This window comes from Ictalurus punctatus, chromosome 24, assembly GCF_001660625.3.
Source record: "Ictalurus punctatus breed USDA103 chromosome 24, Coco_2.0, whole genome shotgun sequence".
NCBI classification, from domain to species: domain Eukaryota; kingdom Metazoa; phylum Chordata; class Actinopteri; order Siluriformes; family Ictaluridae; genus Ictalurus; species Ictalurus punctatus.
The window spans coordinates 10376503-10393364 of NC_030439.2; the positions used below are offsets into that span (position 1 = coordinate 10376503).

General features: G+C 41.5%; 1 protein-coding gene across 4 annotated transcripts in view; it reads left to right on the forward strand.

The window, feature by feature from the left end:
- Positions 1 to 16862, forward strand: part of trioa (trio Rho guanine nucleotide exchange factor a) — a 121729-nt gene that overhangs the window by 97715 nt on the left and 7152 nt on the right. For 2 of the 4 annotated variants that reach the window (XM_017454336.3, XM_017454338.3), the window contains exons 21-50: positions 432 to 547; positions 923 to 1045; positions 1520 to 1714; positions 2072 to 2187; positions 2808 to 2874; positions 3126 to 3235; positions 3556 to 3625; positions 3708 to 3797; positions 3894 to 3986; positions 4088 to 4199; positions 4280 to 4470; positions 4568 to 4669; positions 5784 to 5813; positions 5937 to 6088; positions 6259 to 6358; positions 6458 to 6701; positions 7962 to 8260; positions 8372 to 8542; positions 12284 to 12379; positions 12578 to 12726; positions 12820 to 12886; positions 13436 to 13539; positions 13689 to 13758; positions 13843 to 13932; positions 14083 to 14175; positions 14297 to 14347; positions 14435 to 14512; positions 14605 to 14796; positions 15307 to 15487; positions 15895 to 16661. In XM_017454336.3, coding sequence (XP_017309825.2) covers positions 432 to 547; positions 923 to 1045; positions 1520 to 1714; positions 2072 to 2187; positions 2808 to 2874; positions 3126 to 3235; positions 3556 to 3625; positions 3708 to 3797; positions 3894 to 3986; positions 4088 to 4199; positions 4280 to 4470; positions 4568 to 4669; positions 5784 to 5813; positions 5937 to 6088; positions 6259 to 6358; positions 6458 to 6701; positions 7962 to 8260; positions 8372 to 8542; positions 12284 to 12379; positions 12578 to 12726; positions 12820 to 12886; positions 13436 to 13539; positions 13689 to 13758; positions 13843 to 13932; positions 14083 to 14175; positions 14297 to 14347; positions 14435 to 14512; positions 14605 to 14796; positions 15307 to 15487; positions 15895 to 16661 — 4319 coding nt within the window. The remainder of the gene's footprint in view (positions 1 to 431; positions 548 to 922; positions 1046 to 1519; positions 1715 to 2071; positions 2188 to 2807; positions 2875 to 3125; positions 3236 to 3555; positions 3626 to 3707; positions 3798 to 3893; positions 3987 to 4087; positions 4200 to 4279; positions 4471 to 4567; positions 4670 to 5783; positions 5814 to 5936; positions 6089 to 6258; positions 6359 to 6457; positions 6702 to 7961; positions 8261 to 8371; positions 8543 to 12283; positions 12380 to 12577; positions 12727 to 12819; positions 12887 to 13435; positions 13540 to 13688; positions 13759 to 13842; positions 13933 to 14082; positions 14176 to 14296; positions 14348 to 14434; positions 14513 to 14604; positions 14797 to 15306; positions 15488 to 15894; positions 16662 to 16862) is intronic. The other 2 variants (XM_017454337.3, XM_017454340.3) reach the window with 2 other exon arrangements.

Genomic DNA, 16862 nt, shown 5'->3' on the forward strand with positions numbered 1-16862 from the left:
TCCAGAAGCGACTGCATCATTTTGTTGCACAGTGATGTCCTGGTGGAAGTGTTAGAATGAACCTTTGTTAACCTTTCTAACTGTTATATTCGTGAGACTGAAATTTCTGATGAAAAGGTGTTTTAAAACAAATTTAAAACAAAGAAAAAATTCACTGTATGTACTGACTGTGGATGAAACTGTAATGAAATACAAATAACTTTCTATGGATGTCAGCAACGTACTAAACCCTCTGTGTGCTTTTGCAAGTGCATACTATGCCTAGCCAGTCAGTAACAAACAGTTCTGCTAGTCCTTCTGCCTGAGTACCACTGCTTGTGCAGGTATGCTTTACAAGAACCTTGTGGTGAATGGAAATGATCAGGTATTTGGAGTCAAAGTTTTGTTTTTGTGCACTGGGAAAAGGTCATTTGTGTGTGTGTTTTGTTCAGACATCCTGAATGAGTTGCTGCAGAGAGAAAATCGTGTCCTGCACTTCTGGACAATGAGGAAGAGGAGGCTGGACCAGTGCCAGCAATATGTGGTGTTTGAGCGCAGTGCCAAACAGGTGTGTCTCTTACATACACACACAGGCACACATACCTGCTCATGTTTGCTGTCTGTCTCGCCCACCCCCACAAAAAAAAAAAAATTTCTTTCCTTCTTTCCCTGTTTTCCTGAGGCAGAGTGTCGCAATCTAATTTATACCACACTGTGCTGCCATTAATTACCGTTTTCAACATTTCTCATTAAGCGAATTAGCTCTGTTTCCACACAACAGAGCACCGCCCGGTCATCTGTCTTTCTGCTTACACTGACCACTTGTCTGCTTCTGCTACTGATTTCATCTCAGAGCCTCAAGTTCGTGTGCTCAGTGACCTCGAAACGCTCGGAAGTAAATCCGATAAGCCGGTACTGACCCGTGTATTAACGTGTTTTGCAGGCTCTCGAGTGGATCCATGACACTGGCGAGTTCTACCTGTCCACACACACATCCACAGGCTCCAGCATCCACCACACACAGGAGCTGCTGAAGGAGCACGAGGACTTCCACATCACAGCCAAGGTAGCCTCGTCCCTTCACTCCTGAAGCTTTTCCACACGTTTCACTTACACAGAGTACAGAAGACGTATTCGACGTATCCCTGAAGTGAAACTCAATTCTTAAATGTTTTATAGATTAATATTTGGGACAAATTTACCCTAATTTCAGTTATTTTCCACGTTGTTCAGTATGTTTGTATTTACACTGCCTTGTATGAGTATTCACAACCCTTGAGCTTGAAATGGACTCCTGAACTGTAATAGATTACTGACACACCTACAAAGCATCTACAATATGTGGTAAAGTTCAAGGTTGGTGAGTACTTATTCGAGCCACCGTACGTACGAGGTTAGATAGTGATGTCCAGTTATAGCAGGGACTAATATCAGTAAACTCAACTTAATACAGATTTAGTTTACTGGTTAAAATGATATCTTAAGGGATACTTTAACACTAGACTTGCACCCTGCTGTCTTTCCCTCTCTGCATCCTCAGCAAACCAAAGAGCGGGTAAAGCTGTTGATCCAGCTGGCCGACGGCTTCTGTGATAAAGGTCACGCTCATGCAGCTGAGATCAAGAAATGGGTGACGGCCGTGGACAAGCGCTACCGAGACTTTTCACTGCGCATGGATAAATACCGCAGCTCACTGGAGAAAGCGTTGGGCATCTCTTCCGACTCCAACAAAGCGGTATGTTTCCCCCGCCTGCAGCACGCAGCCCTCCCTGCGGTCCCTCTCTGTAGGCAATGCTGTTGAGTTTGGAGGTATTTTACTATTCCTACAAGGGATGTAGTTCCCATAAGCTCACCATTTGAAGGGTCCACCCACATATTATTAATGCCTCACTTAGTAGGTACCATAGTAGTCAAGTCCAAAATCTCTTTCTGCCAGCAATTCTTCAAAGAGAGCCACAACACACTGTTCATTTTAAAGAAGCAAAATAGATATTCAAAGTATAAATATTTACGGGATGTCTGTTCCTGCAGTTCTCGTCACTTTCAATGATTTATTTATTTTATTTTTGTTCTTTAATTTGCTCTTCTCCAGAGCAAGGACCTGCAGTTGGATATTATCCCCGCCAGCGCCCCGGGGTCAGAGGTCAAACTAAGGGATGCTGCTCATGAGCTGAATGAAGAGAAGCGCAAGTCTGCTCGCAGGAAGGAGTATGTGTCCCAAGATGCTACCCTACTGCACAGCTCACACCTCTGCTCAGCTCACATCACCCCCCCACCCCCATTTTAAAATAAATTCATGCGTATGCATTTGGATGCACAAATTTCCTTGTGAAAGCAACTTCACTGTATAATACACTCCTAACCTCGTTTCTCCCAGTCTGTGGAATGTGTCGGTGCTTGGCGTTTTTCATACTTTCCTAGATATCAGCATTTTCTTGATTCCATTAACCATGATGGAGAAGTTTTATTATCATGTTAAGTTATGTATCGTCGTCATGTTTTAAAAGGTACGCACTGCTCGTAGCGTCTGTGCCTGCATTGCACTCCATTGTTATTTATAGTGCAGTTCTGTGCAGTAGATGTTGCTCTGATGAATGAGGATGATAGATTATAGAGCTATGCATTAAACTGTCATAAACGCTCATAATTGATTTGTGACATGCAATATCTAGGAGACTGCTCTCGAATTTCAATGAGCATGCTTGACTGAATGAATTTTAACATTGGGCTTTTGCTGTTACAGCACATGAATACTTCAGTCATCGTTTTATATACTTTGGGTCTGTTTATTTATTACTTATTTGAATTTATGATGTGTGTGTGTGCAGTTTCATCATGGCAGAGCTGATTCAGACAGAGAAGGCCTATGTGAGGGACCTGAGAGAGTGTATGGATGTGAGTAATAAATAAATAAGTGTGTGTGTATGTATATATATATATATATATATATATATATATATATATATATATATATATATATATATATATATATATATATAATATAACACACTTTTTTTTTTAAATAGTTTGTTTTTTGTGCTGTTATTGCATCTTTAATAAATTAATAATAAGATCTAATTTTTCTGTTTTAGTTTGGATAGCAAATAGAATATTTGTTTTTCATTTTGATATGTTTTCTTTTGCAGACATATCTCTGGGAAATGACCAGCGGTGTAGAGGAAATCCCACCAGGTATTGTCAACAAAGAGCACATCATTTTTGGCAACATGCAGGACCTCTATGAATTCCATCACAAGTGAGTTTTTGTTTATGACAGTCAGACAAAATTCACAAAACATTTGAAAGTGCTTTTTAAAGCTTTTTAAAAGTGTTGGTGATCCGATGTAGTACTGCGTCAATACCAATAAACCACTGATGTATACCACCATGGATAGATGTGTGCATCTCTCTTTCTCCTTCTATCTCTCTCCCTCCCCCCTCCCTCTATCTCTTTCTCTCTCCCTCATTCACTTTTTATTTCTCTCCCTCTTTCTCTCTCTCTCTCTCTTTCGCTCTCTTTCTCTCTCCCTCTCTCACTTTTTTTCCTCTCTCTCTCTGTCTGTCTGTCTTTCGCAGTATCTTTCTGAAAGAGCTGGAGAAGTATGAACAGCTTCCCGAGGATGTGGGTCATTGTTTCGTGACCTGGGTAAGCTTACTGATCAGAAAGCTTATAATGAAAAGGGTTTATTTCAGGGTTCAGCGGATAACCTTCGTTTGTTCTTTCACAGGCCGACAAATTCCAGATGTATGTAAACTACTGCAAAAACAAACCCGACTCCACACAACTCATTCTTGAGCACGCTGGATCCTACTTTGACGTAAGAGCTCGCTTCTGCAGTAATAACCGTGATGACATTGTTAGGATTTCGAACTTATTTTGCATATAATGCGGCTATAAATTTGTGACCTCGCAGGAGATCCAGCAGAGGCACCGTCTGGCTAACTCCATCTCCTCCTATCTAATCAAACCAGTGCAGAGAATAACCAAATACCAGCTGCTGCTCAAGGTTAGAACATCTCCGATAGCACTGATCGTCCTTTGAGTCTCACAGTAAAGGTTAACGAGTACTTCTGCATTTTCTAATGTGTCATTGTGTTGTATGTGTAGGAACTTCTGACATGTTGCGAGGAGGGCAAAGGAGAAATCAAAGATGGCTTGGAGGTCATGCTCAGCGTGCCAAAGAGAGCCAATGATGCCATGCACCTTAGCATGCTGGAAGGTATTCACACGCACCCAGGCGTGCATGCAAATACGCGTACGCGTCTACGTGATATGACTGACTGTCATGTGTCATCTTAGGTTTTGATGAAAACATTGAGTCTCAGGGAGAGCTGATCCTCCAGGAGTCCTTCCAGGTGTGGGATCCCAAGACTCTGATCAGGAAGGGCAGAGAGCGCCACCTCTTCCTCTTCGAGATGTCTCTTGTCTTCAGCAAGGAGGTTAAAGATTCCAACGGCAGGAGCAAATACATCTACAAGAGCAAACTCTTTGTACGTGTCCTCTCGAGACGTCATGCCGATAGAATGATCAGGTCTACGTTCATAGGTCTTTGGGTTATAAACGTGTCTTTGTCTCGTGTGTGTTTAGACCTCGGAGTTGGGTGTTACCGAACACGTGGAAGGGGATCCGTGTAAATTTGCCCTCTGGGTGGGACGGACACCAACCTCTGACAACAAAATTGTTCTTAAGGTATGCGTCTCTCCCTTTTTGTTTATGTCTGTGTTTATTTTCTCCCACCTTCTGGTTCTGCTTGATGGCATGGCTGTGGTGTCGAGCTCGAAGGTGGTCGTCTAGCTTTGTGTTCAGTTCTAGCTCATCTTTCTCACTTTTCTATCTATCTGCTGTCTCTGTGATTTCCAACTCCTCTCTACATATGTGAGCTGTGAAGGTTGTTATATAAATGTTTGCATCTCTGAATATTAACCAGTCTTGGTGTCTACGCCGGCTGAGAGATCTGCACCACCCACAGCGTCTCGAAATATACGCTTATTCCTTTAAACCCTTTCTGTGCTAGGAGCATACAATCTGCCTCATATAGTGTTTCCGAATGTATTTTTATTATTTGCTTATTCTCAGTTCTCCCTGCTCCAAAAGCTAATCATATTCACGGAACTAGTTCAGTTCAGAAGTTTGCTTTAATATTTGATCAACGCGAGGCACTTCAAAGGATTATCTAAGTCGCGTTGTATCTATTTAATGGTTTCTGACGTCTTTAGGAATTCACAAGTTCGCTTAGGTCATCAATATACTGATCCTATACAATCTTTTATAGCCAGATTACTGTTCTTAGAGAAAAGAAAGCTTGTTCTTAGGATCATTAAAGATTGTTTGAAATTATACCGGTGTATATTTAAGCTGTTACACAAATTCCGTTCTCTAAAAGGTGTCGATCGCACAGTTCTGCTGTAAGGAAGAAAAAAAGGCTGGGAAAAGTGATAATGTATCACAAGATTCAATTTCATTCACTGATTGTTTGCAAGCAGGACTTCAGCTGCCATTATATTTTTGATAGCTAGTCCATGGTGGCTGTTAACCTTTCACATGACAAATCATCACGAACATCAAAACACATCTCTACAACATATTTTACTGTCTCTCAGTTTGTCTGAACTGTCTCAATTACTTGAATATTTTGTGACTGTCCTGAGAACTATGCAGAAACGATTTGTAATGCATGATCAAAATTGGATTTAAAAAAACAAAGACACGTCAGTGTTGTTCATCTGTCTTCAAAGCCAGTTTTGTCAGTTTTGTATTGTGTATTTCAAAAGTAGTGAAATTTTCTTCTATATTTCAAATTAAGCTAAGTCAGGGATGCAAACATGGAGCAATGGTGAGTATAGCCCAGCACTGACAGTTAACCCTTAGATTACAATTGACGCAAGAGTTGAGTGAGTGAGCCTGCCTCAGCGTTCTTCTTCTTCTTCCTCTCTTTCTCTCTCTCGCATACACACAGGCCTCCAGTATTGAAAACAAGCAGGACTGGATAAAACACATCCGTGAGGTGATTCAGGAGCGCACAGTTCACCTGAAGGGTGCGCTGAAAGAACCTATCCACATCCCAAAGCCTTCCACAACCAAACACAAGGCCCGCAGGTACAATCTCAGGCCAGTAAAACCTTCCTCTACTCTACTAAATGTAGCTGTTGTGTTTTTTTTTTTACTCTTTTATTGCTCCTCATCGTGTTTCAGCTGGTGTGCAACTTCTTTTTAGTTTCTAACAGTTGTATACTAAAAAGGATTGTAGATTCTCATGTGTTGTGTGTTACTCCATGCAGAGATGGAGAGGACCTAGACAGTCAGGGTGAAGGCAGCAGTCAGCCAGACACCATCTCCCTGGCCTCCCGTACTTCTCAGAATACACTGGACAGCGACAAGGTTATAGCTCAGCCTGCTCACCCCTCACCTTCTGCACTTGCCCTCAGTGTATTAACACACTTCTGAACCTGATATGTTTTCCTTTTCTTGGTCACTTAGCTGTCTGGAGGCTGCGAGCTCACTGTGGTTATCCATGACTTCATGGCAGGGAACAATAATGAGCTGAGCGTGCGCAGGGGGCAGACAGTCGAGGTGCTCGAGCGCCTGCACGATAAGCCCGACTGGTGCTTAGTGCGTACCACTGACCGCTCGCCTGCCCTTGAGGGCATCGTACCCTGTGCCATGCTCTGCATCGCTCACTCGCGCAGCAGCATGGAGATGGAGGGACTCTTTAACCACAAAGGTGAGAAGAGCAACAAAAACAAAAAAAAAAGAAAGAAAACAGATGTTACATCGGGGCTTTTGTACAGCACAGTCCAAGAGTCTGTCCGTCATAGTTAAGCAGCTTCTATATAATTTGTGGAAAATCCACTGCTGTACTTTGAAATACAGTGTGTTTAATGTGCACACCTTTTATTGGAATATAATTATTATTGTAAAAATCAAATGACTATAAATTATATTCCATGTTCTGAATGGTTACGGATATATTTCATAATCCTAGATTTGGCTCAGCTTGAAACTGTATATTTTCAATAATTATCACCTGTGTAAAATGTTTTGTTAGTTTATAGTACATGCTTTAATTACAGACCATTTAGCACTGGACTTTTAGGCACTTCTGTATTTGTGTGATGGTCTGGGAAAACCCTTCACATGGTGAACATTGTCTGCTTTAGTACTATAGTGCGTAGCTCTGAAAATTACACGCTGTCCTGAAAGGAAATATGTTTTGTATCTGCCTGCACACTATATGGCCAATGGTTTGTAGACACCTGACCATCACACTCGCATGTGCTTTTTGAACAGATTTTGTCCCATTCTGCGTTCATAATAACCTCCACTCTTCTGAGAAGGCTTTCCACTAGATTTTGGAGTGTGGCTGTGGGGATTTGTGTTCATTCAGCCACAAGAGTGTTAGTGAATCCTGGGGTGCAGTCAGTGTTTCAGTTCAGGGGTTGTGGTCAAAGTGCAGAACACTCTAATGACATACTATACAATTGTGTGCTATTACATGTGTGCTATTACATTTGAAATTATCTTTACCCCCATGACCCCCAGAGCCCCACCCAAAAAAAAAAAAAAAGTAAAAAGGAAGAACTGCAGATTAGGAGCATCTTGGACAATTTGAGAGTCAGTATCTGATTACAAAATGATTAGACTTATTTCCAGTACATGTCTGTCCAACAACTTGATCGTTGCCGGACATTCGCTGTGTGAAGAAATCACACTTAGCAAAGTTTTAGCATTAAGTTTAATGTTTGTTTGTTTATCTGGCTTCTTACCGGACTGGATATTTGCAGAGATATCGCCTAGGTTCAAAATTATATAACAACATTTTTCACATCATTTTGGTGTAATATATTTAAGGTTGAAATTTTTTGGTTGAGAGCCAGAATTCAGAGTGGCATTCGGCAGGTTTTCCCAGAACGCCACACCTACTGAGTGCATTTTTTTTTTTTAACAATACATGAACTCACTGTCTGTTCTTCTTTCTCTCCAGACACACTATCAGTGTGCAGCAATGATGCTATTCTCCCTGGCTCATCTGCCACCCTGCAGCCTGGGCACATGATGGGCTCTCAGAGTTCTCCAGGACCCAAGAGGCCGGGAAATACCTTGCGCAAGTGGCTGACCAGCCCTGTGAGGAGACTGAGCAGCGGCAAAGCAGACGGCCATGTAAAGAAGCTGGCACACAAGCACAAGAAGAACCGGGCCGATGTGCGCAAGAGTGCAGAAGTGGGCTCGCAGAAAGACTCGGACGACAGCGCTGCCACACCACAGGACGAGACTGTGGAAGAGGTCAGGCCAGGTTCTCTCTGTAGCTGAGACTGCGATTTGTCGTGTTAGCCCTATTTCTTTGCTCAGTCAACTTTCCCTCCCAGTAATCTTGTGCCACGGTTCTCTTTACAGAGGGTGAGGAACGAAGGTCTAAGCAGTGGCACGCTCTCCAAGTCCTCCTCCTCGGGTATGCAGAGCTGTGGTGAGGAAGAGGGAGAGGAGGGTGCTGACTCAGTACCCCTGCCTCCACCAATGGCCATCCAGCAGCACAGCCTCCTCCAGCCTGACCCTCAGGACGACAAGGTGAACCCCTTGGATCAGATCTAGCAGATGTGGGATGATGGTCAGGAGTGGGGAAATGACCTGTAATCACCTAATCTAGGCTACCAGGAAGTTTAAAACTAACCATATTAGTCTATGCCAAGAGAGAATATCTAATAAATAGCTTGGCACTAAAGACTCTATATGCTGCACAACTATTTATTTATTTATTTATTTATTTATTTATTTATTTATTTATTTATTTATTTTAAATAAAATTGTAATATCTTTTATACTGGTCAATTTGGTTTTTTTTAAAAAATTAGTTTGTGGCAATTTTTACTGTTGTTGTTGTTGTTGTTGTTGTTGTTGTTGTTTTGTTTTTGTTTTTTTCCTCCCGGCTTTAAAATGGTTGACTGCAAGACATGGGTTTGATTTATAAGCTTATAGACTATGTAAGACAAAAAAAACCCCCACAAAAGGGTGACGTGTTACAGGAAACCTATCAACAATGGGGTGAAGTGATGAGGCCCTGAAATGAAATGGAATTACTGTTTCCACCTTAAAGTAGATTGTTTTCCTCTAACACCGTATCCTGATGTTTTATTCCTCTTATACCACAGCAGTTTGCCAACAATTGCAATTTATATATTAATGAATGACATCTTGTACTTTACGTTTATAGTGACATTTAATGTAAAATAAGTTCCTGTTATTACTTATGCTGTAGAAACTATATACAGTCGTTCATTCACCAACAAGCAAACCTCCACATCTTGTGGTGTTACAGAGAAACCGGAAGTGTTCATGTGGTGGAAACTTTCTGACACCTGAGACTCCTGTAAATCTTCCATAAATGTTAAATGAATATAGTTTTCTTTGGTAGCAACACTTTTTAATTATTATTATATTATTCACAGGTCCATGTGAATGAGTTACTATAAAAACAATGAAGTATTAGAATGAGCGCACTAATATAAACGTGTGAATTGAATTACAGCGGGAATTACTTCTGACCAATCACATTTGAGAATTCAGCAGTGTTGTGGTATAAAAGAGTATATAGATCAGCAGTCACCAACCCTGTTCCTGGAGATCTACCTTCCTAAAGACTTTAGCTCCAGCCATAATCGTGCCCACATAACCATCTAATCATTGCCTTAAGAAGTTCTTGATCAACTAAAACAGGTGTGTTAGATTTTGGTTGGAAGGAAGGTCGATCGCAAGGAAGAGAGAGGGTTGGTGACCACGGATACAGACTATAGACTTACCTTGATTTAGCCCCCTTCACAAATATTAATCTTAGCACACAACACTTTATATTTACAATTTATTCATTGTAATGTGAATTTGAATGAGATTTTTAAATACATCTTCATCCTGTTGAACACAAGTATGCTGTTTATTCTAATGTGACCAAATTCACTGAAATGCACCAGGTGTATATGGGGTCAATCGTGCCAAAGAACAGCTTGTAACACTAATTTGTTTTTCTCTTTTGTTTTGTTCTCGGCTGTATCGTTTGCCATAGCATTATGTTGATTTGTGTCCTGTCTTTGTTTTATCTCAGTTTCCATACCTTTCCATTTGACTCCTTCCCTTTATGGCCTCCCTCCCTCCATCTCGCTTTCTGTTCCCATGCTTCAGCTTAGTCGCAAGACCAAAAAAACAATTTCTTTTGAATTTTCTTTGCGTTTTTATTTTTGATCTTGCTTTGGTTGGATAGTAGAGACACAGATGCACCACTTTTTTAGAAAATACCACCCAGGTGTCTTTAGAGGCAGATTCCCCTTTCTGGATTTTGTTGTAATTCCACCTAGTTGAAAGTTCTTTTTAGTTTACAAGTTAACGCTTGCCCAAGCGCAATATCCCACCATTTAAAAAAAATTAGTTTTCTACTTTTGTATTGACTTTTCTATTTGTCATTTTTCTATGTAAAATGTTCATGTATAATTAAGCATCATCAAACCCAGTTCCTCCTGATCTGCTAGAGGTATTTATTTATTTTATTATTATTAATATGATTATTATTATTATTATTATTATTATCATTATTATTATTATTATCATTATTATTATTATCATTATTATTATTATTATTATTATTATTATTATTATTATTATTATTTTAAACCGTCTGGGTGCCTCAGAGTGTGTCGTAACTTGAATGTAGCTTCAGAGTACTAGCAGGCACGTACGCTGTGAAGCAAAGTGGAGTGTGTGGGTGTATGTGGGTCAGAGGGGGTCACGTGTCAAATGACTCTGAATCACAGAGAGTATCTCTCGCTCCCAACCCCTCTAACAACCACTCCCATTCCCCATCACCCCTCCCCCCCACCCCTTCCTCTGTGCTTTATCCCTCATTATCCACTCTGGTGTCTAATTGGCATGTAAAAGCTAAGCAGACCAGAGGCCACTCCCAGACACAAATTGGAAAGTCTGGAAGGCACAGCAAGGGTGAGATTTTTCTGCTGGATTTGACTCTACTTCTATGTTATGGCTGAATTATTTCTGATTTTTCATAATACACACTCATAAAGGAACATTTGCTTTTCAAAATCATATTATGTCTCACTTCACACTCTTGTCAACCTGTATGTCTATAGTAAAAACCTGTGATCAGCCTCATGAATTTTATAGATGAAGCTGTGTCATATGAATCAGCTTTAATATGCACATTTGTTTAGATTTAGGAAGGCTTAAACAACTTAAACATTCATGATTAGTTTTTGGCTAGGAAGAGTGATTTTGTTGTGTAGTAGTGCTTCATTTGACGTTTTTTGACTAGCATCATGGATTCTGGACAGATGAGACACATCTGATTTGAATGTGACATGGGGAAAATAAAGGCATACTTCTCTGTCCATCCATTCAACTTTTTATTTTTATTTGATTGATTGATTGATTGATTTTTTAAACAAGCCATGCGGGTAGTCTGCTAATCAAACCTGAGTGTCTAAATAACAAGAAAGACCTTCAGGTCACAACTGGGACTTTCCAATGTCTTTAGTCATGTAGATAGTCTCCGGTCCATTTAGCTGCCTTCAGCTAAATGATTTATGTAAATTGGATTGGATAAGCTGAAATCTGTTACTGAAGCCGAGCTGCTTCATGTGAAAACTATGGCAAGTTGAATACTGCTACATTATTTAATATATCCTTTCCTGGTCCACATCTGGAATCCAGTTCACTAGTGAATGATTCCTATTTGAAATATCTCATTGGTTCTTAGTTTTATCTAACAAACTTTTGACAGTGGTGTGTTGCTGAACATAATGCTAATGCCCAGTGGAATGTTCCTTTAAAGGTACATATTTTTTATTCATAAACTTTCTTCTATCCATATCACAGTTGGGCACAGTATCAAGGATAACTCTGATTGTTTATGAGTATGTATTTCATTAAATTATTGCTAAATAGACTGTAGCCCAGGAGACTGTTGGTCCAGAAAACAGCGTATTTATATTCTGTTATAAGAGAATCTGGGACAGCTTCAGAATTGTCGCTTGTGCCATAGTGATTGCATTTTTCCAGATTCATTGACTGTAATTTGATTTCGTGTAATTGGACACCTGTAAGACAGGAATGTTGTACGATCAGGTTTCTTTGTATGTCTACGTGTCTTATAGGACTATGAAACCCAAGTTCATTGAATATATTAATTGGTATAAAAACATACAGCAAAATGAAAGGCATATCATATTTTTTGCACCAGATTTTTTTTTCCTTGTCTAGATGATGCCTTACCCATTTTCCCCTCCACTCTCCACTCATTCTCTACAGACATCATCCCGTCTTTCAGTCCGCCCCTCCAGCTCAGAAACGCCTAGTGCTGCAGAGTTAGTCAGTGCCATTGAAGAGCTGGTCAAAAGCAAGATGGTAAGTATCATATTGGCATGTAAAAGCTGTGTGTGTGTGTGTGTGTGTGTGTGTGTGTGTGTGTGCTGAGTGATCAGGATGTATGTAATGTTGGGCTTTCTGAATTTCTTATGGTACAGGGTGTAATGCTGAGCTACCAGGGACATCTTAATTATAGTGTTTTGGTCACCTGTATGTAACGGTGTTGTCTCTGCTCAGGCTCTTGAGGACAGGCCCAGCTCTTTGTCTGTTGAGCAGGGGGACAGCAGCAGTCCTTCCTTCAATCCCTCAGATAACTCCCTCCTTTCCTCATCTTCTCCCATCGATGAGATGGAAGAGCGCAAGACAGGCTTCCTCAAGAGACGCCAGTAAGTCTTTACTCCACACCTGAAATCATTTCTTCCCCGTCAGGATGTTTTCTGTGCGTTATGAACCTCACTGTCCTTTTTGTCTAATTGTAGCTATGTGCTGCTGGAGTTGGTCGAGACCGAGAGGGACTATGTGAGGGATCTTGGTTTGGTTGTTGAGGTAAGTGGTCTTTTCCTGCCGCACAGTCAGTTGGAATTTTTCCCCCCGGGAAACTGTAACAATGCGTTTTCCATTGACCGTCGCTCCAGTACGGAATATTGTATGGTTTTTGGTACCTGTTCAATGTCAGCATACTTAGGAACTAATTGATATCCTGGAATCATAAACTATCGGTACAGTTTATTATCGACTTGTTCCGCATACCATATCACACAGCGTGCAACGTCTCATGCACAGAATTTGAAAATACATCATTTATGAAACAACAAGCAGTAGTCTGGTTTGATTGGTTGGTGATGTCAAAACCAGTTTAATTTCACTTGTATACTGCTTTGAATGTAGATCTAGATCTCCAATGAGCAAACCAGAAGTGACTGTAGCAAGGAAACACTGCTTCAGGTTCTGTTTAGGTTCTGCTCAGTCAGAACAGAGGAAATGAAATGAGACCCTTCTTTTAGACCTTTTTGTGTGTGTGTGTGTGTCATTTTCTTAGGAATGATTCATTTAAATGCCATGCTACTTTTGAGTAATGTTGCTTTATCTCTTTAGGGTTATATGGCCAGGATGAAAGAGGAAGGCGTTCCAGATGACATGAAAGGAAAAGACAAGATTGTGTTTGGCAACATTCACCAGATCTATGACTGGCACCGGGAGTATGTAATCCTTCTCGTACTATAAATATGGACAAGTGCAGTATTCATTTGATTTCTTTTCTCTTTCTTTAGAGCTCCTTAAATCTCACTGTTGGAATGGCGTCTACACAGGCTGTCATTTTAAGCACTAATAATCCCTGTTGTTTCAGTTTCTTTTTGGGAGAGTTGGAAAGGTGCATCGATGACCCTGATCATCTGGGCACTCTATTTGTGAAACACGTGAGTTCACTTCCTCATGCAGTACACGTTCAGATGTTCTGTTTTGCGAAGCTCACACCTTTATAATGTCTGCTTTCATTGCAGGAGCGGAGGTTGCACATGTACATTGTTTACTGCCAGAACAAACCCAAATCTGAGCACATTGTCTCAGAGTACATTGACACTTACTTTGAGGTACATGCTTCATAAAACTGTGGCACAATGATCTAAAATAATATAAAACTAGATGTTCAACAGCGATGAGCTTTTTTTTTTTTGACTGCAGGAATTGAAACTGCGGTTTGAGATTATAAATAACGTTTGCGTTTTGTCCTTCACTGGCAGGACCTAAAGCAACGTTTGGGTCAGAGGCTGCAGATCACTGACTTACTCATCAAACCAGTGCAGAGAATCATGAAGTACCAGCTGCTGCTCAAGGTCTGATGATCTCTGACGATGTCTTAATTTTCCGGAAGGAAGAGCTCTAGTATCATTTACAGAGCTGTCTAACCAGCTTTCCTGCTCAAGTATTCTTTTGATTTTTTTTTTTTCTCTCTAGGATTTCCTAAAGTTCTCCAAAAAAGCTGGGCTAGACTCATTGGATTTGGAGGTGGGGCGAGTTGTTCCTTATGGAATGCGATCAGTTGATGTATATTTGGTACCCACTTGATTGCTCAGTGATGTTCTTTCATTACAGAGAGCAGTTGAGGTCATGTGCATTGTACCAAAGCGATGCAACGACATGATGAATGTTGGACGACTACAGGGATTTGATGTAAGACAGTCAGTGCTTGGTCAAAACAAAGCTAATAGCTTGTTTTACCGTTGTCCATCAAAAGGGGAATTAAAGTTTGTTCTGTCTTTCAGGGGAAGATAGTGGCTCAGGGTCGTCTCCTCTTGCAGGACACCTTCATGGTGTCAGACTCTGATGGAGGCCTGCTGGGCAGGATGAAGGAGCGAAGGGTCTTTCTCTTTGAGCAGATTGTTATTTTTAGTGAGCCCCTGGATAAGAAGAGAGGTTTCTCCATGCCTGGTTTCCTTTATAAGAACGGCATCAAGGCATGTCCTAGTCTCATACTTTTGGACTGATGTTAGGGCTGCATGTATGATGGGCTGCGCAACATGCAACACACTTGTGTAGAATGTACAAATCTGTTATTATTTGCACCTCAGGTAGTGGAAGTAATAAACTAGAAGGAATTTGGGATTTGGTCAAATGGTATATTAACATGGCATTGACACATTGACAGTGATGATCAATATATGCCTTTATTTGTGAAAGTAATGTTTGTATTATATCAAAAGTAATGTTACAAAAGGATATTTATATATTTATTTGGTTAAGCAAAAAGGTCGATCAGGTAACACTTTACAATACAAAATGTTTACATATATCTGAACATATGTAATTATTTAATGTTTGTTTTTGTGTTTACTTTATGATACACAATAGTGTATACTTTAGTTTTGGTTTGTATTACATATCGTATTTTTTTCCATAGTGTGCAGCTGTAATTTCAATGCGTTTATGTTGTTGAAGATAATAATTTGCATTATGTTTGTGCGCAGGTGAGCTGTTTGGGCCTGGAGGACAGTGCAGACGGTGACCCGTGTAAGTTTACCATGACCTCCAGAATGCCAAACGGCAGCATCGAGGCCTTTCTCCTGCACTCCTCCCACCCTGGAGTCCGGCAGGTCTGGACCCTGCAGATTAACCAGATCCTGGAGGCCCAGCGCAACTTCCTCACTGGTATAACGACCGCATTGCACTGTTTTGCTTTGACATTACCAGTATTTGAAAGGTTATCCCTTAAGCCAGTCGTTAGGGCTTTGTACCTTGTTAGTTTGTGGTAAGACAATATCATCACAAACCCAAACAGACAAAGTTTCTCCTGTCCGTCATAACGCATTTCAATTGACTGTTTTTCCTTTAACAGCGTTAATAAAACAGGTAGTTTGCTGTAATGCGACCTGCCATAGCTAAAAGGCTAAACATCTAAAATCATCATTTTAATACATCACTAACAAAGGTGGCAGTCAAGAAACACCTGTTGAGCAATTTGGAAACATGATGTTTCTCTCTCTGTCTCTACCTCTCTCTCTCTTGCTCTCTCTCTACCTCTCTCTCTTTCTCTTGCCCTCTCTCTCGTTTTACAGCGCTGACTTCTCCAGTTGACTATCAGAGGAATCATGTGGGAGGGAGTATAAGCACTCCGATTGGTTCTTCTGTCAGTAGTGGAGGGCAGGGAGTGGCTCGTGGAGGGGGCATGGCAGTCCCAGTCGCATCAGGCTGTCGCTCTCGCCCCTCCCGTATCCCTCAACCCTCCCGCCTTCCTCAGCCTCTTCGACATCACTCTCCTGCGCTGGGCCCCGGAGCCAGTGAGCCGGATGGCCCCAACAAAATCTCAGGTATGCCCCCTAGGCCCCTCCCCTCTTGCACTACAGACCCTGACACAAGCCGAGACTCTGCTAAGCTGAAGCTGTCAGACAGTCCTCAGTCTAAACGCAGTGAGCCTGTGGAGGATGTTTCCAAAGAGAACCAAGAAATTTCCGTTCCAGCCCAGATCCCACGAGCTACGGTGCCCCCGTTAGCACTGGTGAAGCCCAGACCGGGAACTATCTCCCCAGTGGGCACGCCGCTGGCCACATCAGGCTTCAAAGACTTCCTGGCACCCTGCAGCCCGGGGCCAAAGAATGGTGGCTGCTCCACACCTTCCTCCTCTACCAGCTTCTGGAGCTCCATACCAGGCTCTCCAGCCGGCCGGCCCGGCTCCTTCACCTTTCCTGGTGAAGCGTGTGAAACGCCGAGCCGGCCTAATCAGAACCAAAGCCACCGGCATTCCAGCCACAGTAAAGATGCGGACCGCATGAGCACATGCTCCTCGGCCAGCGAGCAGTCGGTCCAGTCCACCCAGAGTAATGGGGTAAGAGCTCTGCTTCAGCACTTTTTGCAGCTCAACCTCAGCAGCGCTCCTCTACAAGATTCTGCTGCCTTTTTTTGTCCCTTTCTTGTCTACTCAAGTACTTACTAACCCCACTTAGAATCTGTCTTCTCTCTGCCTCCAATGACTGGGATTTCCAACTCTGCATTCCTGAACTGTAACACATCTTTACTGCCACTCAGT